General features: G+C 42.0%; 1 protein-coding gene across 2 annotated transcripts in view; it reads right to left on the bottom strand.

Moving 5' to 3' along the window:
- Positions 1-13,604: 13,604 nt before the first annotated feature.
- Virma (vir like m6A methyltransferase associated) overlaps positions 13,605-21,465 on the bottom strand; it is a 60,223-nt gene continuing 52,362 nt past the window's right edge. For both annotated transcript variants that reach the window (XM_055603295.1, XM_055603296.1), the window contains exons 20-24: positions 21,174-21,270; positions 18,559-18,725; positions 17,510-17,841; positions 14,629-14,772; positions 13,605-13,946 (exon numbers count right to left, since the gene is read on the bottom strand). In XM_055603295.1, the coding sequence (XP_055459270.1) occupies positions 13,792-13,946; positions 14,629-14,772; positions 17,510-17,841; positions 18,559-18,725; positions 21,174-21,270 (895 nt within the window). In that variant the 3' untranslated portion in view covers positions 13,605-13,791. The remainder of the gene's footprint in view (positions 13,947-14,628; positions 14,773-17,509; positions 17,842-18,558; positions 18,726-21,173; positions 21,271-21,465) is intronic.

Here is a 21,465-nt window from a genome sequence, read left to right as displayed (position 1 = left end):
TCTGAGACTTACTACTGAATAAACTCACCCTGTCTAGCTCTTTCTGAACTCTCACTGGCTGGTTCAACTCAATTATTCTGGTTCAAACTCCTCTCCAAGCCAACTGATTCAACCCGGCTTCTCTCAGTTTCTCACTGAATTACTCTAAGCCTCAAACTAACTTTAGCAATCTGTTCTAATCTTCTGGCTCCTTCTCATTCTCTGGCTCATTGTGTCTTTATCTGTGTCTAGTTTGTTCTGTCTCTATAAAACTCTCCCGGTAAAAACTGCCTCTAAACTCCACAAACTCAGCTCCACTGCACTTCCTCTCGACTCACTGACTCAACCAAACTCCTGAACAGAACTGACTAGAACTCAGAGATCTGCCTGCCTCTGTCTCCTAGTACTGGGATTAAAGCTTTTCTTTATCTGAAACTTGCTCTATACCAGGCTGGCCTTGAACTCAGAGATCTGCTTACCTCTGTCTCTTGGGATTAAAGGCATGTTTGTATTCCAGCCAGATCACATAGACCTAGGTCTTTGGATATGATCTCTTGCAGAGCAGCCACGTTCTGAATTAAAATTCCTCTATCGAACATGTTCTGTTTCTCTGGGGTTTTGGCCACTCTTTCCTCTCTATGAAGTAGGAATGTTTTTTCCTTAATTCCACCTTATCCTTTAAGAGCACTCTGCATTTCCCAACTACCAGCATATGGCCCTTGATATATACGCACTACCAAGGAACTTTTCATTTGGCAGTAAAGACCGCCTCATTGTTTCCCCTGGATATAAACTGCAACAAGAACGTTGTTACAAATTGATCTAAAAATATAAAGCCAAACCAGGTGGTGGAAGTGGTGCACACCTTAATCCCAGCATTTGAGAGGCAGAAGCAGGTGGATCTCTGTGAGTTCTAAGCCAGTCTGGTCCACAGAGCTATTTCCAGAACAGCCAGGGCTACACAGAGATCCTGTCTCAAGAAAAAAAAAAAAAAAAAAAAGAAATATCCAAAATACTCCAAACTCTGAAAGTTTGAGAGCCAATTATTAGTATCACAAATAGAGTATCCCACACCTGATCTAATGCAGCAAGTCAGGGTCACAATACAAGTGCACAAAAAAATATATGTAATATATTATTATTTTGGGCCTGAAAATTGGCTGAGTTATCAAAGGCACTTGTCACCAAGCCTGATGACGTGTTTGATCCCCAGGACACAGACAGTTTGGCAAAAGGGGATAACCAATTCCCTTTTTGGTTCCCAGGCTGTCCTCTGACTTCTGCTGGAACATCGCAGTAGACACATACCCTCACATAGTCACACACAGATAAACAGTAAAATAAATGAACAAACAAATGCAAAATCATAACTTTAAATCTGTTTTCTTTGGGCCTATATAAATAAGGTATACATAAAACAAAGGAATTGTTGGGCTGGCAAAATGGGTCAGTAAGTGAAGACAAACTTGATGAGCAAGAAGCCTGAGTTTAACCCCTAGAATCCATGTATGCAATGGATAACGAGAACTAACTCCCACAAGTTGTCCCCTATTTTTAATATGTGCATGTATGTTCATATACATAGACACACACAAACAAAAATAAATAAATATGTGTAAACAAATTTTTAAGAAATACAAATGAATTTCATGATAAAACGCGCAAAGCCACGTGCTCTGACATTAACACTATCTCTGCATGTTAGAACAAGTGATTTTTTTTAATGTGCACATATGTCTGTGTGAGGGTGTCAAGTCTTGGGAGTTACAGACAGTTGTAAGCTGTGTTGTGGGTGCTAGGAATTGAACCCAGGTCCTCTGGAAGGGCAATCAATGCTCTTAACCATTAAGTCATCTCTCCAGGCCCGTGACTTTAAATCTTAGTTCCTTTCTGTGTACTTCAATGTACCTACAGCAAAGGTGTTATCTTTATAATAAACTATGACTGGTTAAATTTACCATATTTTATTAAATCTAAAATGCCATGGCTGGAGAGATGGCTCAGAGGTTAAGAGCACTGGCCAGGGATACAGAGTTAATAAAATGTAACTGATAAAAAAAAAAAAAGAGCACTGGCTGTACTTCCAAAGGTCCTGAGTTCAATTCCCAGCAACCACTTGGTGGCTCACAACCATCTGTAATGAGATCTGGTGCCCTCTTCTGGCATGCAGGCCCACCTGCAGGCAGAATACTGTATACATAATAAATAAAATTTTAAAAAATTATAAAAATAAAATAAAACACCATCAATTTTCAGATATACCATTCTTAATTTCAAGAAAAAAAAATCAGCCCATCATTGCATAAATAACTTGACATGTCCCCGATTTCATCACTGCTAAAATGAAATACATTAACCATTTGATATAAGTTTTTGCTAGTTTAAAAGATTTTGGTGGAGGTCATGCTATGTTTTCTTCAAATACAAACCATCTCCACAATCTTAAAGCAAATTATGAAATTGATGGTTTGTTGATTTGCTGATGCATGTCAAATTACAGAAATCAGTTCATTTCCCCCTAAATACTTTGGCACTTTTACTAATTTTCTGTTTGTTTTGATTTGAGACAAGGACTCTCTATGTACCCTAGGTCAGCTTTGAACCTGTTATTTTCCTGTCGCCTGCCAGGCTCTAGCTGGCTTATAAATTAGTTTTGCTGAGACCTTTTTCACGGGCCTCATAAAGCCACTTGGGAGCTCTGCTGAAATGCTGAGATTTCTGAGGTAAGTAGCATGAACCTGCTTTAGTGCTCCCAGGAAAAGGCCAGACCAGGCCGATACCTGGGACACACCGTGGACCCTTAATTACTGGGCACTGCGGTATGGTGACTAAGAACACATCTTTTTATAAAAAAGATTTAGTTTATTTATTATTTATATAATATTCTGCTTCCATGTACAACTGCACTCCAGAAAAGGGCACCAGATCTCATTAGAGATGGTTGTGAGCCACCATGTGGTTTCTGGGAATTGAACTCTGGACATCTGGAAGGGCAGACAGTGCTCTTAACCTCTGAGCCATCTCTCCAGCCCCAAACATCTTTGAAGACAAACATCTGAATGTAATTGTATAATGATCTTCCCAGCTGGTGAGGCTGCAGCTAACTTAAATCTGTCTGTTTCCTCATGCGCTTTTATCACACTTAAACATACTATGCAACTGTGAGATTAAATAACTCTAGAATTGAGGGGGGGAAGCTTGACACACACTAAGTACTCAATACTTTCTGTAATATAATTACTATTGCCTATTTAATCCACAAAATCCTACAAGCGCTGAGACGACGGAGGTTTCACGAGAGGAGAGACAGAAGGATGCAGTTCTGCCCACAGGATCATAACCAGAAATCAATGCCTTCCTCTGGACTTCACTGAGGAGAGGTGTGGCAAACTCTAGGATGCAAGAAATAAATAAAACTCCACCTGCCAGCAAGAGACCCCCACCCCCACCCCTTGCTGTTTCAGCTTTTTGGCTTCCGGCTACATAGGGTAGTAAGATTCCCACTTCGTACTGTAAATCCCGCCCCACGCCCGGCCGGCCCGCGCCGCGGTGCCCGCCGCCCCCATCCCCGGAGCCCGCGCCGTCCCGCCCCCGGCCGCGCACGCGCCTCCCCGGGCCTCCCGCGCGGAGACCTACCCGCCACACCGACGGCGGCCGCCAGCGCCCCGCGGCAGCCAGCGCCGCCCCGCGACGCCCTCCGCCGCCCGGCTCAAGCCTCCCGCCTTCGCGCAGCCAACCGCCGGCCGCGCGCCGAGCATGCGCGTCACCGCACGCCGCGCCGCTCCCCGGCTCCGATTGGACGACGTTTCCGGCGCGCCGCTGCCCGGGTACCTTGGCGCTTGCTTGTACTTGCATCTCCGTCTGATTCCGGTTGAGCGATGGGTCTAAAACTTAGCTAGTTTGGCTCCAGTCTTCAGATTCCAGCTGAGGCGACGAAGCTCACAACTTATGTGGACATGAATCAGGGAATTATGATTCGGGCCATAGAAATGTGTGCACCAGTGAGGTACGCGAAATCCTGTCACTCATTCAGATGAGTAGATGCAGCCCCTGAGGTGTTTTACAAGCCCTCTTAAGTTCCAGGAGTGTAAAAATGAAAGCATAATTATTGGAGTCTCGTGAAAATGAGAAGGGCTCCTTTGGACGTAAAGAAAAAAAAAAAAAAAACACTAAAGTGTTGTAGGCAAGGAGGTGAGATTCAGAGGACTGGCAAAATGAACTTCCAAATGCTACAGTTACACTGATCTTTCTGCCCAATGAAATCTGGAGTTATATAAAAGAGGGTGGTTAAAAGTCATTCGCTGGATTTTATACAACAGTTTGACAAAAAAATTAAAAAGCTTTAAAAAGGAGGGGGGGGTTACTGAAGATGTGAAGTAATTGGGTGCAGTGGCATACGCCTGTAATTCCAGCACTCAGGGAAGCAGAGGCAGGCGGATGGCTCTGAGTTCAAGGCCTGGTCTACAAAACGAGTCCTGGACAGCCAAGGCCACACAGAAAAATTCTGTTTGGAATTTTTCAACAGAAAGAAAGAGGGGGGAGAGAAAGGAAAGAAACTAATAAAGAAACACAGAAACAAGGAAAGAAAGTTTTGTGGTAGCTTTGCATGCTATACAAACAGCACACCACAGAGGAAGAAGAGTGACAGTTTCTCATACATCAGGACAACATCAGAATCTCTGGAGATTCACTCAAACACAGAATTCAGTTCTGTAGATCTGAACCATTTCTAACGAGGTCCGCGAAACACTGGTGTTCCACAGACCACACTTTGAAACCACTATACGAAGCCCATTCTCAGGACTCAGAGCCGCCAAAGGGGCCTGGGGGAAATGGACAGGTGCTTTCAACACCTGGGAGTCTGGTTGAACTTCAGCACAGCGGCCACGCAGAGAAGGAGGAAGTTGAAGGAACACCAAAGGTGGCCCCCGAGACAACTGCAACCTGGCATGGCAGGTGGAGGTTACAGAAGGGTCATGCAGATAGGACAGGAAAAAGGACAGGCAGGTGCTGCAGGGACCTGCCAGTCTGCCCTGTCCTCTGACTTGTGTCTCCCTTGAATCTTCGGCATGCTTCTTTGGTCTCTGCATTTTGGATTCCTACATATGGTATCTTTATTTTTGATGTCTCAGCTTTTGAAGTTAAATGAAGATTGAAGGAATCATGGAGTCTTGGTGTTATGCAATTTATTTTACCATGTGTTAATAGTTCTCAGTGAGGAGGGCGCTTGTCTAAGTGTGTACAGCCCTCGGGTCCATCCCCCACACTGAGAAAACTACCTTCTTACCTGGTGTCCAACACATCGGTAATATGACACAGTGACAAGTGACTTCTTACAGTGTGTCAAGACTGAGTCTAGTAGAATTTACAGTGCTATGAGAACGCTGCAGAGCACCAAGTACCCAGAGTTCTCAATAAATAATGTCTATCTGATGCTTCCTCCAAAATGTAACAAAATTCATTGCTGTGCCTTCTTTGTTGTTGTTGTCATTGTTGTTGTTTTGGTTTTTCCAGACAGGGTTTCTCTGTTGTAACCTTGGCTGTCCGGGACTCGCTTTGTACACCAGGTTGGCCTCGAACTCACAGAGATCTGACTGCCTCTGCCTCCCTGAGTGTTGGGATCAAAGGCATGCACCATCACGCCCAGCTCATTGCCATACTTATAAAAATAAATAGATAAGTAAATAAAGAAACACTAGTGTTACAAGCTAGCTTTATTCTGTGTTAAAACTCATGTATCTTGTGGTTGTGTTGTTTTGTTCCTGTGTGTTTGTGTCAGTCTCTTGTGTGCATGGCCTTGGAATAGGGTGTTCCTTTCCCAGCTATAAACCTGCAACTTTGGGGAAATCTGACCAAAATTATAAACTTCTTTACAATGGAAAACATTTTAATTCCCTTGTGACCTATAATCCTACCCAGTACACCTCAGCTTCATTTACCAGAAAAACAGGAAAGGAGGTTTGTAAAAGTCTCTTAAAGGGACTGCAGAGATAGTTCAGTAGTTAAGAGCACTGGCTAAACTTCCAGGGGACGCAGGTTCAGTTCTCACACACACATGGCAGCTTACAACCATCTGTAATGCCAGGGATCCAACACCCTTTTCCTGCCTCTTCAGACACTGCGCACATGTAGCACACCAAGATGAATGCCTACAACCATACACATAAAACTTTAAGTAGCCCTCCCCGCAAAAAAAAAAAAAAAAAAATTAGAAACCTCTGAGAACAATGTAACCTCATAAGCCACCAGCATTGTATGACTATCGTAAGATTCTCTCGAGACACCCATACCCACTTGAAAGAGCTGATTTTTCATTAAAGCCTTCCTTAAATCTATGTTAACATCTCTTAATAAACTCAAACTTTGCTTCATGCTGACTTCTGAAATGATTTTCTATGGCAAAGATGAGAATCCCAGCTTCCCCTGAGTAGAGGTCTCTGATGAGAACCCCTCTGGGTGCTGCAGGTGGAAGTGTAAAGCTGTTGTCTCTGACCCCTCCTGAGCTGCTGCTATGGGGCCTGCTTTCCAAAGGCTGTCAGAAAATCATGTCCATTTTTCCAGACCGTCCTCTCTTGACTATGGCCCAGGATGCAACTGAGGGTATCAGCTGGGAACAGGCTAAACCCAACCTGTTGTAAAAGTAACTTTTATTCTCCTGATGTAACTGTCATCTCTGAGCTTACTGCCTCCATCTGTTAACCTAGGCCTAGTCCTGGAAGCTTATATACTCCATACAGCACAGTCTAACGTAGGCCTAGAATGTTTTCAGCCTGAGACTTCCTGCTCAATAAGCTCACTCTTTCTAGGTCTTTCTGAACTCTGGATGGTTGCTTCAACTCAGCTGTTTTGGCTCAAAGTCCTCTCCCAACTGATTCAAATTGGCTTCTCCCAGCTTCTGACTGAATTGCTCTGTTTGGCCTCAAACTAACTCTAGCAATATGTTTTAATCTTCTGGCTCTTTCTCAGTCTCTGGCTTGTCCTCTCTTTAACCTGTCTCTAAAACTGCCTCCTCTTTCTGCACAGCTCTTCTTAAGTTGCCTCTCTTTCCTCTCTGTTCTCGTGAGAGTTGTGCATATCTTATTCTATGAAATCTCCGATTTGTCACTTTGTCTGCTTCTCAATTAGACATCACTTTCAAAACATGGGTGTTTCCTTCTGTAGACCAAATTTACCTTCATTGTTTGGGATTAAAGGTGTGTGCTAAGGACATGTCTGTATTCCAGCCAGAGTAGCCAATTTGCTGGATTAACATCCCTCTACATCTTCCCCCTTTCCATTAAGCTAAAAATTGTACAGAATTTAACTATTTCAACAGAAACAATTATCAGTCCCATAAAGGTAACAGTCCAAATGTCCTTATGAAGATCCATTGATGTGATGATCCTTCATACTGCAATTCTGATCATCTGTCTTCAGCAAAGTCCATTTCCACATCAAAGTTTTCCAGTCTGCCTGTCTGATGATTTGTCCTTCTTCACTGATTTTGTTAGGCTGTTTCCATGCAGAGGAATCTGCTTTCTCTGCGATGCTGTTTTTGTGTGTCTTTTCCCTTAAGTCGTGCCTTTCATGTGGAAGCTTCTCTTACTCAGATCAGATCTTTATCAATTTTGACTGAACCCACAGTCTTTCATCACCCGTGGAAATATGGGCAAACCTCCCCAATGTATAACACATTCCCCAAGTTCCATTCTCATGTTAAAGCATCTTTAAAGTATACTTTTAGGTTGAAAACTTTCAAAATCCTTCCTTCTGGCTTTTTGAAATGTACTGTACACAGCTCTCTGCAGTCACCTTACAATGCAATCAATCTCATGCTAAAACTTCTTTTCGCTTTATGAGTGTAAACTAGAGCCTCTTAAAGTTTCTTCGCCATAGTTTCCATTTAGCTTCATTTTACTAGGGGCCACATAATCTGAAAAGGTGCAAAGATTAAATAGAAGCATTTAAAAATATACATTAATTTCATTTTATATTCACTAGTATTTTGACTGCCTGTATTAGGGTGTCAGAAGCTCTGGAACTGAAATCACAGACAGTTGTGAGTTGCGATGTGGGTGCTGCAGAGTGAACCTGGGTCCTCTGGAAGAACATCCAGTGCTCTTAACCACTGGACAATTTCACCAGCCCTCATGTGTTATATACAGTATATATAAAATATATACTTATAAATTTTACATGTAAAAATATATAATTTAAATATAGGCATTTTTAAGTTAAGCCAGTCTACAGTTTCAAGTACAAGGCAAACAATGTAACTAGTTTATCCCCTTTCCACTACACACTCCCCCACCTCAGCCAAGGTTTCTTTGGGTAATTGCCTTGGCTGTCCTGGAACTCCCCTTGTAGACCAGGCTAGCCTTGAACTCACAAAGATCCACCTGCCTCTGCCTTCCTGAGCACTGAGATGGCATGCACCATCAAACTTTTCCCCCCACAGGACTGTTAAGAAAAAAGCAGGCTGGTTAGTTTGTCAAAGAACTGACATAAAACTGCCCTTCAAGAATAATGCTTATTAGAGAAGGGGCCTCAACCCAGGGCTCCCAGTGGAGGAGCGTAACAAAGGCTGCAGTACGATGTACCAGAAACAACAAAACAGGACTATGAAGCAAAAAAGAAGCTTCCCCATAAACCCTTCATTAAAAAGAGTGGCTTAAAATAAGAGTAAGACAGAGCCACCCTGGACAGAGTAATATTGGGGGAGAAGCTCCCTACATTGACAAGGAGAGTGGAAAAGCCAGCACTGACTAAGAACATAAATTGGAGGCTGTACAGTCACAGCTCAAGCTGCTTAACGCTGTTCTAGGAGAAGAGCCAGGGGTGGGAGCTGCGACATCTGATTTCTTCAGGCTTCAGATGGTGGCTGGCCTTCTACAGTGACCAGCTTCTTAAAAAAGCAGTAAGAGGGATTGCACAAAGCCAGTACTCAACAGAGTTGTATTCAATTGCCCAAGCAAGCCTTGAACTCGCAATCCTCCTGCCTCAGCCCCCATACCTGACTCTAGTAATTTCAAAACACACCGTACATTGCCACTGACTATTGTGCTATAGAAAACCAAAACTAGTTCCTCCTTCCTGCCGCTCCGCCTTAGTTATTGACATGGTTAGTCAGCTTGTTAACGAACATCAATATCATAGCTCAACATTTCTGCTGGCTTCGGACATGGACTTCTGCTTTTAGTCTCTTTGTATCACCCATTGGTCTCCTAGCCACAATGTTCAATTTGAGCTGCTAAGTTTACATTACAATAAAACCCATAGTGGGTCTCTTTTGATTATACTTCCTCTCCACTATATATATTTTTAGCTGGCCTATATTTCAGAAAGTATATTGGTTTGGTTTTGTTGAGGTTTCCTGTTTTGTTTTCTCTGTTGTTTTGTTGAGCCAAGGTTTCTCTGTGTAGCCCTTGCTGTCCTAGAACTCATTCTGTTGACAAAGCTAGCCTTGAAATCACAGAGATTCACCTATCTCTGCCTTGCCTTCCAAGTGTTGGGGTTAAAGGCATGGTACTGTCTGGCCAGAATGTATGATTTTAAAAGGTTTCAGATAACTTGCATTTTTATCACACAGTAAGTTAGTGATTTACAAAAGCAAGAGTGGCACAGGGCTCTTCTCAACTTCTAATTTTCTTAGATTTCTACCAAAACAAATTTCAGGGAAAAAAAAAAAAGTTACTAATACCTCTTCATAATTTCACATGATCCTGGAGTTATTTGGATGACATTAAGCAACCAGAGTAAATAGCAACTGCAACGTTCCAGAGCCTTCAGCCATCTAACAACATCATCCCTAGAGAAAGGAACTTTAAGCTGCAAACTTAAGGGGAGCTATTAGGTTGCATTAATTCAAAGCAGTCCCAAAGTAGTCTGTCTCTCTTAGCAAGAAAACAAATGCAGTTTGCCAACTTGGGTTCTTTATCAAGATTTACTACCTTGAGAACATAAATGTTTTCTGTTTTGTTTTGGGTTTTTTGTTGGTTGGTTGGTTGGCTGGTTTTGGGGTGTGTGTGTGTGTGTGTGTGTGTGTGTGTGTGTGTCTGTCTGTCTGTCTGTCTGTGTGGTATTTGTAAGATTTTGGTGTATGTGTGTGTGTGGTGTTTGCAAGATGAGGTGGTAATCCCAGCACTTGGAAGGCAGAAGAGTTCCAAGTTAGAGGCCAAGCCAGGCTGCAAAGCAGGACTGAAAAAAAAAAACAAAACAAAACAAAAAAAAAACATGAAACAAGTACTTCACTATTTATTTTAGAATGAAAACTTAAAAAAAAAAAACACAAGCAAACAACAACAAAAACACCTCACCTTTAAAACTCCCAAATGAGCAGGGCATGGTGGCACACACCTTTAATCCCACTTGGGGAGGCAGAGGCAGGCAGATCTTTGTGAGTTCAAGGCCAACCTGGTTTACACATTGAGTCCAGGACAGCCAAAGCGCAGGGAAACCAAACAAACCAAAAGCAAATGTAATGACACACTAACCGCAATCAAGTTGTCGAAATGACACTCGCAGATTCGGAAGGTGCTTCAGCTGGGAAAGGACTTGCCCCATGTCCGTGAGGACCTCTGTTTGCATCCCTTGCACCCACATCAAAAGTCAGGCAGCAATGCACACGTGAATCCTAGGGCCACTAAGACCCCAGAAGCTTGTTGGCTAGCAAGTCATGCCAAATCAGTGAACTCCAAGTTCAGTAAGAGACTATGTGAAAAATAAAATCAAATAAAACAGGACCAGAGAGGTAAAACTGCTGAGCTACCATCAACTGACAACCTGAGTTCAATCCCCGAGACCCAGGTTACAGAGAACTGACTCCAAAAGCTGTTCTCTGACCCACCCCAGCCCCATACATGGAACAGGAGCACACACAAAATAAGTGTAATCTTTTTATAAATGAGGAGTGAGCTGGAAAGATGGCTCAGTGGTTAAAAGGGCTTGCTGCTCTAAGTTTTAGAGCACATGAGTGTAGTTCCCAGGACCAACCCTGAGCAGCTCCCAATCACCTGCATCTCCAACTCCAGGAGGAACCCTTACCTCTAACCCTGGGCACCGGCATTTGAGTGCACACTGCCCACACAAACACAGATATTTCTTATTAAGTCTTTAAGAAAATGGTTACAACCATAAATCTTTGTGTATTTTTTTAAGATGTGTTTATTATTTATACAGTGTTCTGCCTGCACGCCAGAAGAGGGATTATAGATGGCTGTGAGCCACCATATGGTTGCTGGGAATTGAACTCAGTACCTCTGGAGGAGCAACTAGTGCTCTTAACCTCTGAGCCATCTCTCCAGCCCATTTTTGTTTTTGAGACAGGGTTTCTCTGTGTAGCCTTGGCTGTCCTGGACTGGCTTTGTAGACCAGGCTGGCCTCGAACTCACAAAATCCACCTGCCTCTGAGTGTTGGAATTAAAGGTGTGAGCCATATATGGCTCACAACCATAAAACTTAATTTACCACAGAAACTTTTTAATTCTAAGAAACAAATCAGGAGCTGCTTCTGTCCTCCCACATATCAACGTGAAGTACAAGAGCTGTTCAGCTTCGGGCAGGCACCCTACAGGGCCACTAGCACCCACCTTCTCCTAGTTCTGCAGTTCTTATTTGCAGAGACCAAACAACACCCCTGAAATGTAAAGGTAAAACAAAATATATACAAATAATATAAACATTCACTCCAAAGTGCACTCAGCCCTCACTTTTTAAGAAATGTGGCTACACAGATCTAAATGCACTCGGCAAGTTCTCCGCCCCTTCAGCTGACTGGCTTTCCAAATGACAAATCACAGTGCTAAGTTTTGAGAGTTCTATTTCCATATGGTAAATGAAGTAAGTGCTCTACAACACTTCAGCTCTAAGTGGCCAGCTACTGCTTGGCTCCTTCTCGACTTCTGTGCATCCCATCCGGAGAGTGGTGCCACCCACAGTGGGCTGGCATTCCCACTGCCGTGTGCTGTTATTATCCACCACTGGCTTGTCTAGGGCCCATCTCCCAAATCTCAACTTGACAACACTAACCATCACTCTGGAGACACAAACAGACGTGAATGGAAAACACCTAAACTACAAGGCTCACATAAATAAAAAAAGAATTCAAGACCTTCTTATGATTTATCAGTCACTCTACAGCCCAGAAAAAGAGCAAACATCCTGATGCCACAGGTGGAGAAAACTAAGGTACTTGACTCAGATGTAGTAGAAACAGGATTCAAAAAAAAACAGGCTGGCTAACTCTTAGCACCTTCTGTCTATGATGAAGAGGCAACTAAAATATAGAAAGACCATGAGAAAATCTGCAAGGAGTGCCTGACCATAACCCAATGACAGCAAAGGCCTGATCTTGGACTTTGAAGAAGTGTGAGACTTTTTTATTACTTAAGCCATCCAGTCTATTATATTTTGTTATAGCAGATTAAGAGCTCGGGTTGCTCCGGGCTATTAATTAGGAAGACTTTATTAAAGCCGGTTCAGTGGCACATGCCTGTAATCCCAGCACTCAGGGAGGCAGAGGCAGGTGGATCTCTGTGAGCTAGAGGCTAGGCTGGTCTACAAAACAAGTTCAGGACAGCCGAGGCTACACAGAGAAACCCTGTTTCAAAAAAACAAACAAAAAAGACTTTATCACCTTGCACTTAAGCATCAGAATCTTTACATCTGAACTCTGCATGTACATGTATGTGCATGTGCGCACACACACACACTGCTGGCCATTAATCACACCACACGTCAGTCAAGCACTTATGCCAATAAGCTAAACTTTCAACTCCAAAGCTGAGCTTTTCAAGGCCGCTTTTCCTAATACACAGATATTAAATTCACTCAAGTAATTCCCCAGAAAAGAGACTGTTCAAATAGAATGAGACTCATACACTTATTTTTGTTTAAGAGAACTCTATATTTTATGCCATTTTTATATAGGCTCAATGAATTAAGACATACCTTGGGGGAAATATGGCTCCTTTGTCAAAGTTATAAGTTTTATTTCTGAATATAAAGTAGATGCTTCTGATTCCCAAAATAACCATATTAGGAAATGGCAACTTTTAGGCTTTAAATAGCTATATAGTAAAATAACATCAGTGGGTCCAAAGCTGAAGCGAAGTTTGTTTTGCTTCTTCTGGTCTAAACAGTGTGGTGGGCACCTTGGTAAATCAGCAAGAGTGCCACAGAATGTTTTAAATATCTGAGGAAAAGCAACATCTACTGGACACCACACAAACTACTAATTTGAGGTAGTTCACATTTTCAGCATTGGATAGGATTGTATGACCGACAACAGCACACATTTGTAACAAACGTTCAGCAGTTTAATAAACAGCACTGCTTGAGAAACCTGGATGGGAAAGGCTGCTGTTTCCAAGGGTGAGGCATCGAGCAGTGTCCAGTGACTAGTGGTGACGGAGTAAAGTCTTCAGTTGCCTGGACCTAACTGTTTAATAAACAAAAGTATTAAGTTTGCTTTTGGCCTAGGGCCACTGTGAAAAAAATTACTGAGACACACTAAAGGGTGTCACAGGCTAAGAAAGTTTGGGAATATCTAGGTATAAGCAAGAAAAATACAAAACAAGTCATTTAGTTTTTCTCTTTCTACCTAGAAATTTCCTAAATAAATACCATATAAAAATGGGAAAAATATATACAAACATACATACAAAGTTTGGATTTTTATTGAAATATCATTAAGTATCAAACAAAATCTGCTTTCTTCAGATAAAAATACTCTCTCACATGTCTTCAGATATCACTGCTAAGTCTAAATTGGTCCTTCAATGTCTTTTGTCCTCATGAAATGTCCGTTCTCTTGGGGTATCCCCAAGAGCATGTCTACCGAGTAAAAGACCGTACATGACGACCTCTGCCACTGCCTCCACTGACAAACTTTCCTCTTGAGCCGCCACTGCCACTGTTTGTACTGGCCCAGGAAGGCCCAAGCCCCCCACGGCCTCTAGAAGCACGATCCCGAGGACTCGGTCGGTAACCTGGAAAAGAAAAAAGACCACTTTAGTTCAAACATCCTTTCCTTTCCCATAGTCTAAGTACTTATTCATGTAAATAGGTGAGCTGTGATTTCTGAGAATTATGTCCCAAATAAAAGTTATTTTAGAGTTGCAGGGAGCTCCACAGTTAAGAGCATTTGTTCTCTTTCAGAAGACTAGACATACATGCCTTCCAATACCCATCAGCTAACTCTAACTCCAAGCAATCCAATGCCTTCTTCTGCCCTCCTCAGGTACCTACAAACACACACACACACACACACACACACGATCTATTTAAAAAAAAAGAACTCGTTTTTAGAATGTTCATTTAAAACCAAAGCGCTAGATCTGACAAGAATCCTAAACGTTAAGATAGTAATACAGAAAAAATATTCTATGCTTATACAATACTGTACACAGAACAGTATCTACTGTATGATGCTACCTTTGCTATCAAAATACTTTGCAGTTAAAAAGGCACCATAGCAAACGTTTTTTTTAAATACAGCCCATCATCATGAGAGATTTCATATTACAATGACAGTTAAGTTTCATTCCCTGATATAAACCTAACTCTAAAATAAGTCAACATAATAAAACAGTCTCTCCAAAAACAGAAGTAAACAACTCCCCAAGTTGAAAAGCAGAAATTTCTCAGCAGGAACGAGGGAGGAACACATACCTGTAGAGCTAAGCGGTCGTAAAGGTGGAAGAGGACCTCTGTTAAAATTGCTCTGGCCACCACGACTTTCATTGTAAGTTCCTCGAGGAGTATTCTGAGCACTCCAGCTAGAGCCTCTTGTTCCTTCCCGACGACTGTAGTTTCCTAAATATAAACAATGCAATCAAAACTGATTTCACATTTGGATCGTTTCCCTTGTTTGGGGGATTTGTGAGAAAGGTCTTGCCCTGTAACAGCCCAGACCAGCCTCAAACCTGCAGTCTCCCTGCCTTCCCGCTCCCGAGTGGGGAGGGGACAGGTTACTTAGCATCACAGCCTGCTACCCAACTTAATCTTAAGAGTGGTAAAACAGAAGCTCAAAGTGTGGACACTGAGCAGCTTCATACAGTGGTTAAAAGCAGGGTGACTAAAGGGCCACTTAGTAAGTTCTGCCACTTAGTAAAGGGGATGCTAAGAGAACTGCACCATGGATTTGATCCAAGAGGACAAGATGAAGTTCTGACAACACTTCCTGATGCTCTTATGTACACGACTGCTATAAATGCAAACTGTCATTGCCCTTCTGCTGTCTAATATAAGAATGACTCCCATATATTCATGTGTTTGCATGCTTAGCCCTTGGGCAGTGGCACTATTAGGAGGTGTGGCCTTGTTAGAGGAAGTATGTCATTGTGGGGGTGGGCTTTGACGTCTCCTGTGCTCAACCTCCACCTCATGTGGAACACAGTCCCTTTTTGCTGCACACTGATCAAGATGTAGAACTCTCAGCTCCTTCTCCAGCACCATGTCCGCCTGGACACTGCAATGCTTCCCACTATGATGATAATGGACTAAACCTTTGAAACTGTAAGCCAGCTCCAATGAAATGTTTTCCTCTATAAGAGTTACCTTCGTCATGATTTCTCTTTACTTTCACTGATACTTTCCTAACTCAGCAGATATGAAAACATGACAACAGTTTGCCAGCAAAAAAAAAAAAAATTTCTGACTGGGTTGTGGTGGCACATGCCTGTTACGCCAGCACTTGTGAGGTAAAGAAAAGATTTCCTTGACTACACAGTGAATTGAAGCTTGACTCGGTACATAAGGGATACATAAGACTCTGTCTCAAATAAAATAGACAGTGTGTGTGAAGAGAGAAGAAAGGGAAGAAAAGAGGAGCAAGAGAAAAAGAAAAGAGAAGAAGAAGGAGAGAAAGAAAAAGAAAAAAAGAAAAGAGAAGAAGAGACTCTGATGCCAGTGTGGGGGCATCTGCTGAAGCAAGAGGATCCCAAGTTTAGGATGAATCTTGCTAGATACCAACATACCTTATAACAACAAAGGAGTAATAGCTAGAAGCATAATCAGCTTCTAAACACTTAAAACAAGCTAAATACATTAAAAAGAAAATGGGGCTGGAGAGATGGCTTAGCAGCTAAAAGTACTTGCTATTCAACCATGAAGACCAAACATCAAAATATTAGCACCCATGTTGGGCAGTTCCTAAATCCCTGTAACTCCAGTTCCAAGGGATCCGATGCCTGCTTCATCTGGCCTCTATAAGAATGTGTGTGCACACATGTGGATGTGCACACAGACATAGTGGTTTTAAAAAGAAGAAAAATACATAAACTCTGCAGGGTGGTGCATGCCCAGCACTTTGCAAGGCCAGCACTGGGAGAGGAGGGTGGCAGGATTATGAATTCCAAGCTACCCTGATCTACATAGCGACAGCCTATCTCTGAAGGAGAATTTAAAGAGCCACTGAGATGCCTCAGAGGGAAAAAAAAAAAAAAAAGCAGGGTACAAAAGCATGAGGAACTGAGTCTAGACTCCTAACACCATAAATGCTGGGCAAGTATAGGTGGCCCACTTGTAATGCCAGCACTTGACAGGCAGTAACAGGGGATCCCTAGGCCATGCTGGCTAGTCTAGCTTAAGCAACAAGCCTGGGGTCAAGTGAAAAGTTCTGTATCACTATATAAGGTAGAGAACATTTGAGGAAGACAACCAGTATCGAGCAACCACTAGCACCTGCATATATTTTTACCCTCATCCACACATATACCTACACACCACACACATGAACAGAACAGAGAGAAAACAAGGAAATAGGTAAGAGATGTAAGAGATGAACTCTACAAAGCAAAGCAATCAGAAAATGGTGAGAGTGGGCGGGGCCGAAACAGCTCAGTTGGGAAAACGTTAGACTGAAGAAAATGGTAAAAGGTATATTGTGAAAAAGATACATATATGTGTGCATGACTCAGAAAGGATAAGATTTTCATTCTAAGGGCTAGAGAGATGGCTCAAGTGCACTGGCTGCTCTTCTAGAGCACAGTGTTCAATGCCCAACATCTACCTGAAACTCCAGTTTCAGAGGATTCAATGCCCTCATCTGGCCTTGCTGGGCAACAGGCACACATGTGGTGTACAAACACACATGCAAGTAAATAACCCACAGAAATGAAATACATTCACTTCTTTTTCAGGTTGGTGTGGTGAGGCACCTTTAATCCCAGGAGTCAGGAGGCACAGGCCAATGGATCTCTGAGTTCAAAACCTGATCTACAGAGTGAGTTTGTGAGACAGTGCCTCAAAAAAACAAAAACAAAATAAACAAAAACTCAACCTTCAGTTTCCCAAATGTAAAAACGAAAATAGTAAAAAATTAAAAAAGAAAAAAAAAACCCTCTCATAATTTAAAAGTATAACATACCAAAAGCAACTAAATAGAAGAAACATTGTTTTACTTTTTATTCCTATTCAACAGAGTACTCTGCAAACAGTGCTGGAGGAGGCTTAACTGTAGGAAAAGAGACATATCTCTGAGCCCTTCTATCTGGGTCCAGTGTTGGACTCCGTCACTCCAGCCCATTAGAAAACATACACAGGCCATTACCTTTCGAAGCAGGCGGTGTGAAAAACCTGTTCTGACTGTGGAAGGCGCCCCGTCCTCCTCGATTGCCTGAAAACCCACCACGAGAGGAAATCTTCTGGGACACTTTGAGTGGCCGTTTTGGTGGGGGTATTCCGTCTTGAGGGACCACTTCTTTACTTTCAGCTGCAACAAAGTCGTCCACATGCATAGATGGTGGCCTACTTGTGTTCTGCTTTCTTTGACGAAAAATATCGTGGGGCCGTATGCCCTGTCCAAATCCTCCCCGGCCCCGACCTCTAGGTGGTGGCACGACATGAGCTCGTTTGGCAGGTTCGATGTACTCAGATTTCCCACTGTTAAGACAAAAGTACTCTATAGGAAAAAAATTTCTTTTTCAGATTCCAATCCACCTTTACAATACTAAAATTGGAATTTCATTGTTTTGTGCTTCCACTATTCCAGGATTATTACTTTCTGTGATAATATAACAAACTAGCTAAAAGTCGTATGCTTGTTTATTGATAAGGCTAACAAAATTCTTATTGCTGTTTTCGAGACGGGATTTCCTGGCGACACTGGAACTCACTCTGTAGACCAGTCTAGCCACATACTCACAGAGATGTGCCTGCCTCAGCCTCCGGAGCATGGGATTAAAGGTGTGTACCACCCTCACCCAGCAAGAACAGTATTTTTAAACAATCCAGTCTGGTTTTTGCTCAAAGGAAGAACAGCACAACAAGGACTCACAAGTGCCCTGGGTTCAAACCCCAGCAACAGAAGCAACAAAAGAACAATACACCAGTCATACCCTGAAATTACTCATTTTAAAAGTTCTTATTACACTATGCCAGTCAAAGTGGTACACATCTTTAATCTCAGCATTGGGAAGGCAGAGGTAGGCAGATCTCTGTGAGTCAGAGGCCAGCCTGGTCCACACAGTAAGTTCCAAGACAGCCAGAGTGTAGATAATACAGGCAGACAGGGTCTACATAACAGACCCTGTCTCAAAAGGGGAAGGGCTGTAGTTACATGTCTATCTAAAGCAACCTCTTGAGTGGGATGAATTTTACCTTGACGTTATGAAGGTCTCATGCTTATGCTTCCCAAGTTTAAATCCCTTAGTGGTCTTGGTTCTCCCCGGAGATGACGGCTCTGACAAAAACGAGCGCTCTAACTCCGAGTGCAGATCAAAGTCACTACAGCACTTTTCAGAGAGCTCGATCAGGTCAACCTTTACCTGAAGTCACAAAATAAAACTTAATAAAAATTAAACTTAAGTCTGTATAACATTCGCTACAGAAACTACCATCACCTACAAGTTCTTGTTCATTCTCATGGTAAACTGATTATACATTAACCTTTCTCTTTTCAGAAAGCAGTATCATTGGCACTGATAAAAACAGAAAGGCCTAAGAATTCAACTAATTATTCTGTGGCATTCCTCCTCAGAGCTGCAGGTCTGTAAATCTAGAAGACTGCTGCATGACAGGGAACTCAGGGTTACACCATATAAATTAATACTAGAATAGCTAAAGAACATTTCAAACAGTATGAAATAATGCACCAGGCCAGCTTCTGCAGCTGCCCCACATCCATTAGAGGACCGTTATGTGCTGCGGATGCCCAAAAGCTTGATGTATCATCTCATGGCATTCCAACCTTCGTTCAGTGTCAGAGAACCGAGAGTTAAAAAGCTGCTTGTGAGATCTAAAATTCCTCTAAACGATGGTCATGGTTATCACTGAAAGAATGTTCACTTTAAGTTTAAAAGGAAAGCTTAGCTGGGTGGTGGTGGCACACACCTTTGATCCTGGTGCTCAGGAGGCAGAAGCAGGCAGATTTCCGAGTTCGAGGCCAGCCTGTTACAGAGCCAGTTCCAGGACAGCCAGGGTTACACAGAGAAACCATCTCGAATGCCACACTTCCCCCTGCCCCCGCAACCCCCAAAAAGGACCACTTAGATTTGTCTTTTGTTTTTGTTTGTGCTTTTTTCAAGGTCTTTATCTGTAGCTCAGTCTGGCCTGGAAAGGAACTATGTGACTCAGGCCGGCTTCAAATTTGTAGCAATTATGTCTCTGTCACCTTAGTTCTGAAATTTCAAGTGTAAGCCACCACTCCCAGATGAAAAGGAACAACTTCGCAAACAAATATTTAAATTGTACTGCCTAATATAGTACCTTAGCCATCAATTACATGTGAGGTTTGGTTGGGTTTTTTTTTTTTTCTCTCTTTTTAAGGTTTACTTATTTTTACTGTATGTGTATGAGTGTTTTGCCTACATGTATGTGTGTGTGGGTGGTAGCCAGGAAGGTCAGAAAAAGGCATCAGATCCCCTAGAACCAGTTACAAGTAGCTGTCTGGTGTTAAGTAAGTACTAGGAACTAAAGGCGAGTTCTCTACAAAAGCAACAAGTACTCAACTGTTGAACCACCTCTACAACTCCCATGTGTAAATCAGTTAACATTCAATCAAAATAAAATTCAGCATTTTTTGTTAAGAGACAAGTTCTTACCATGTATAGCCCTGACATGCTTGGAACTCACTATGTAGATCAGATTGGCACTGAGCTCACAGGTATTCTCCTGCCTCTGCCTTCCCAGGACTGATTACAGGTGTAAGACACCATGCCTAACCAAAATTCAGTGTTTCAGTCACACTACCCAAATTTTAATTTTTCAAGAGTCGCACAAAACTATTGGCTGCTGTACCAAAGAAGGAAAAGCACAGAGCATTTCTACTCCTATACAGAAGTTTACTGGACAGCTCAGTTCTAATGAATCACTAAAAAGTTTATACTAAAAATGAATTCTTTAATGCAATTTTAGTTATAGAATGTGTAATTTATTTTCCTTAAAGGAAGAGAAGCTCTCAATCTTAAATAAAAAAGAACCATTCTTCCAGTTTCATTAATCATGGTGAATACTAGTATCCTTCAGACATGGGAATACCCAAGTAGATTTCCCTGACGAAGAAAATAAGCACTATATAAGATGTGGTTAAACTCATTACAGAAATACCCGTGTGAGAAGCATAAAACACCATCTCTACATCCTTGAACCTTTCAGCATCATGCTTAAGAATACCCAGCACCATCCCAGAGTAGAGGCTACATCACTCCTCTCCTTGAACCCAATGAAGAATGAACAGTCTTGTCATATGTTATTCTGTGCCCTAGCAGCATAAAGAAACCATGTACTTCAGACATATGCAAGAATGTGGAACATTTTGCCTCATCACAAACTCAAAATACAAATTACTAACTAGACAGAAGTGGAACAAAAAATAAAAAAATAATGAGTTCTAGATTTCAATAAGTGGGTGACTGTCATAGAGATAATATGTATTTGCCCTCTAATGAACTTTAAGAGTGTATTATAGGGGCTGGAGAGATGGTGCAGCGGTTAAGAGCACTGGCTGCTCTTCCAGAGGTCCTGAGTTCAATTCCCAGCATCCACATGGTGGCTCACAACTGTCTATAATGAGATCTGGTGCCCTCTTCTGGCCTGCAGGCCTACATGCAGGCATAACACTGTATACATAATAAAAATAAGTAAAAGAAAGCGAAAGAAACCTTTAAAAAAAAAAAAAAGAGTGTATTATATAAACTATTAGAATACCATCAACACACAAAGAAACCAACAGAAGCATTAACTTTTCTGAAAGTTAGTAATAAAATCCTTGATACCAAGTCCAGATCTGTATCGATCTCTTCAGCCTGAAATGGAGTAAACCACATAGACTTCAACTGGTCGTCCATGACGTCAGCTAGCACATACGCAGTCCTAGAACATGAAAAGAGCATTTGGTCAAAACCAGAATCCAAAAACATATTATTTTGGCTTATTTAAGTAACATAATTAAAATTATTACCCTCTAGAGTGTTAATAAGATTAGCCTTTAAGCCTTCAAAAAGCTATTCAAGAATCAGCTATTCTCAGAAAAACTAAAGCTTCAAAAATACACCCGCTGGGGTTGGA

Source organism: Psammomys obesus, unplaced genomic scaffold (genome assembly GCF_907164565.1).
Source record: "Psammomys obesus unplaced genomic scaffold, mPsaObe1.curated_primary_1811, whole genome shotgun sequence".
NCBI lineage: Eukaryota > Metazoa > Chordata > Mammalia > Rodentia > Muridae > Psammomys > Psammomys obesus.
Note: the sequence above shows the minus strand (reverse complement) of the source record. Positions and strands in the feature narration are given on the sequence as shown.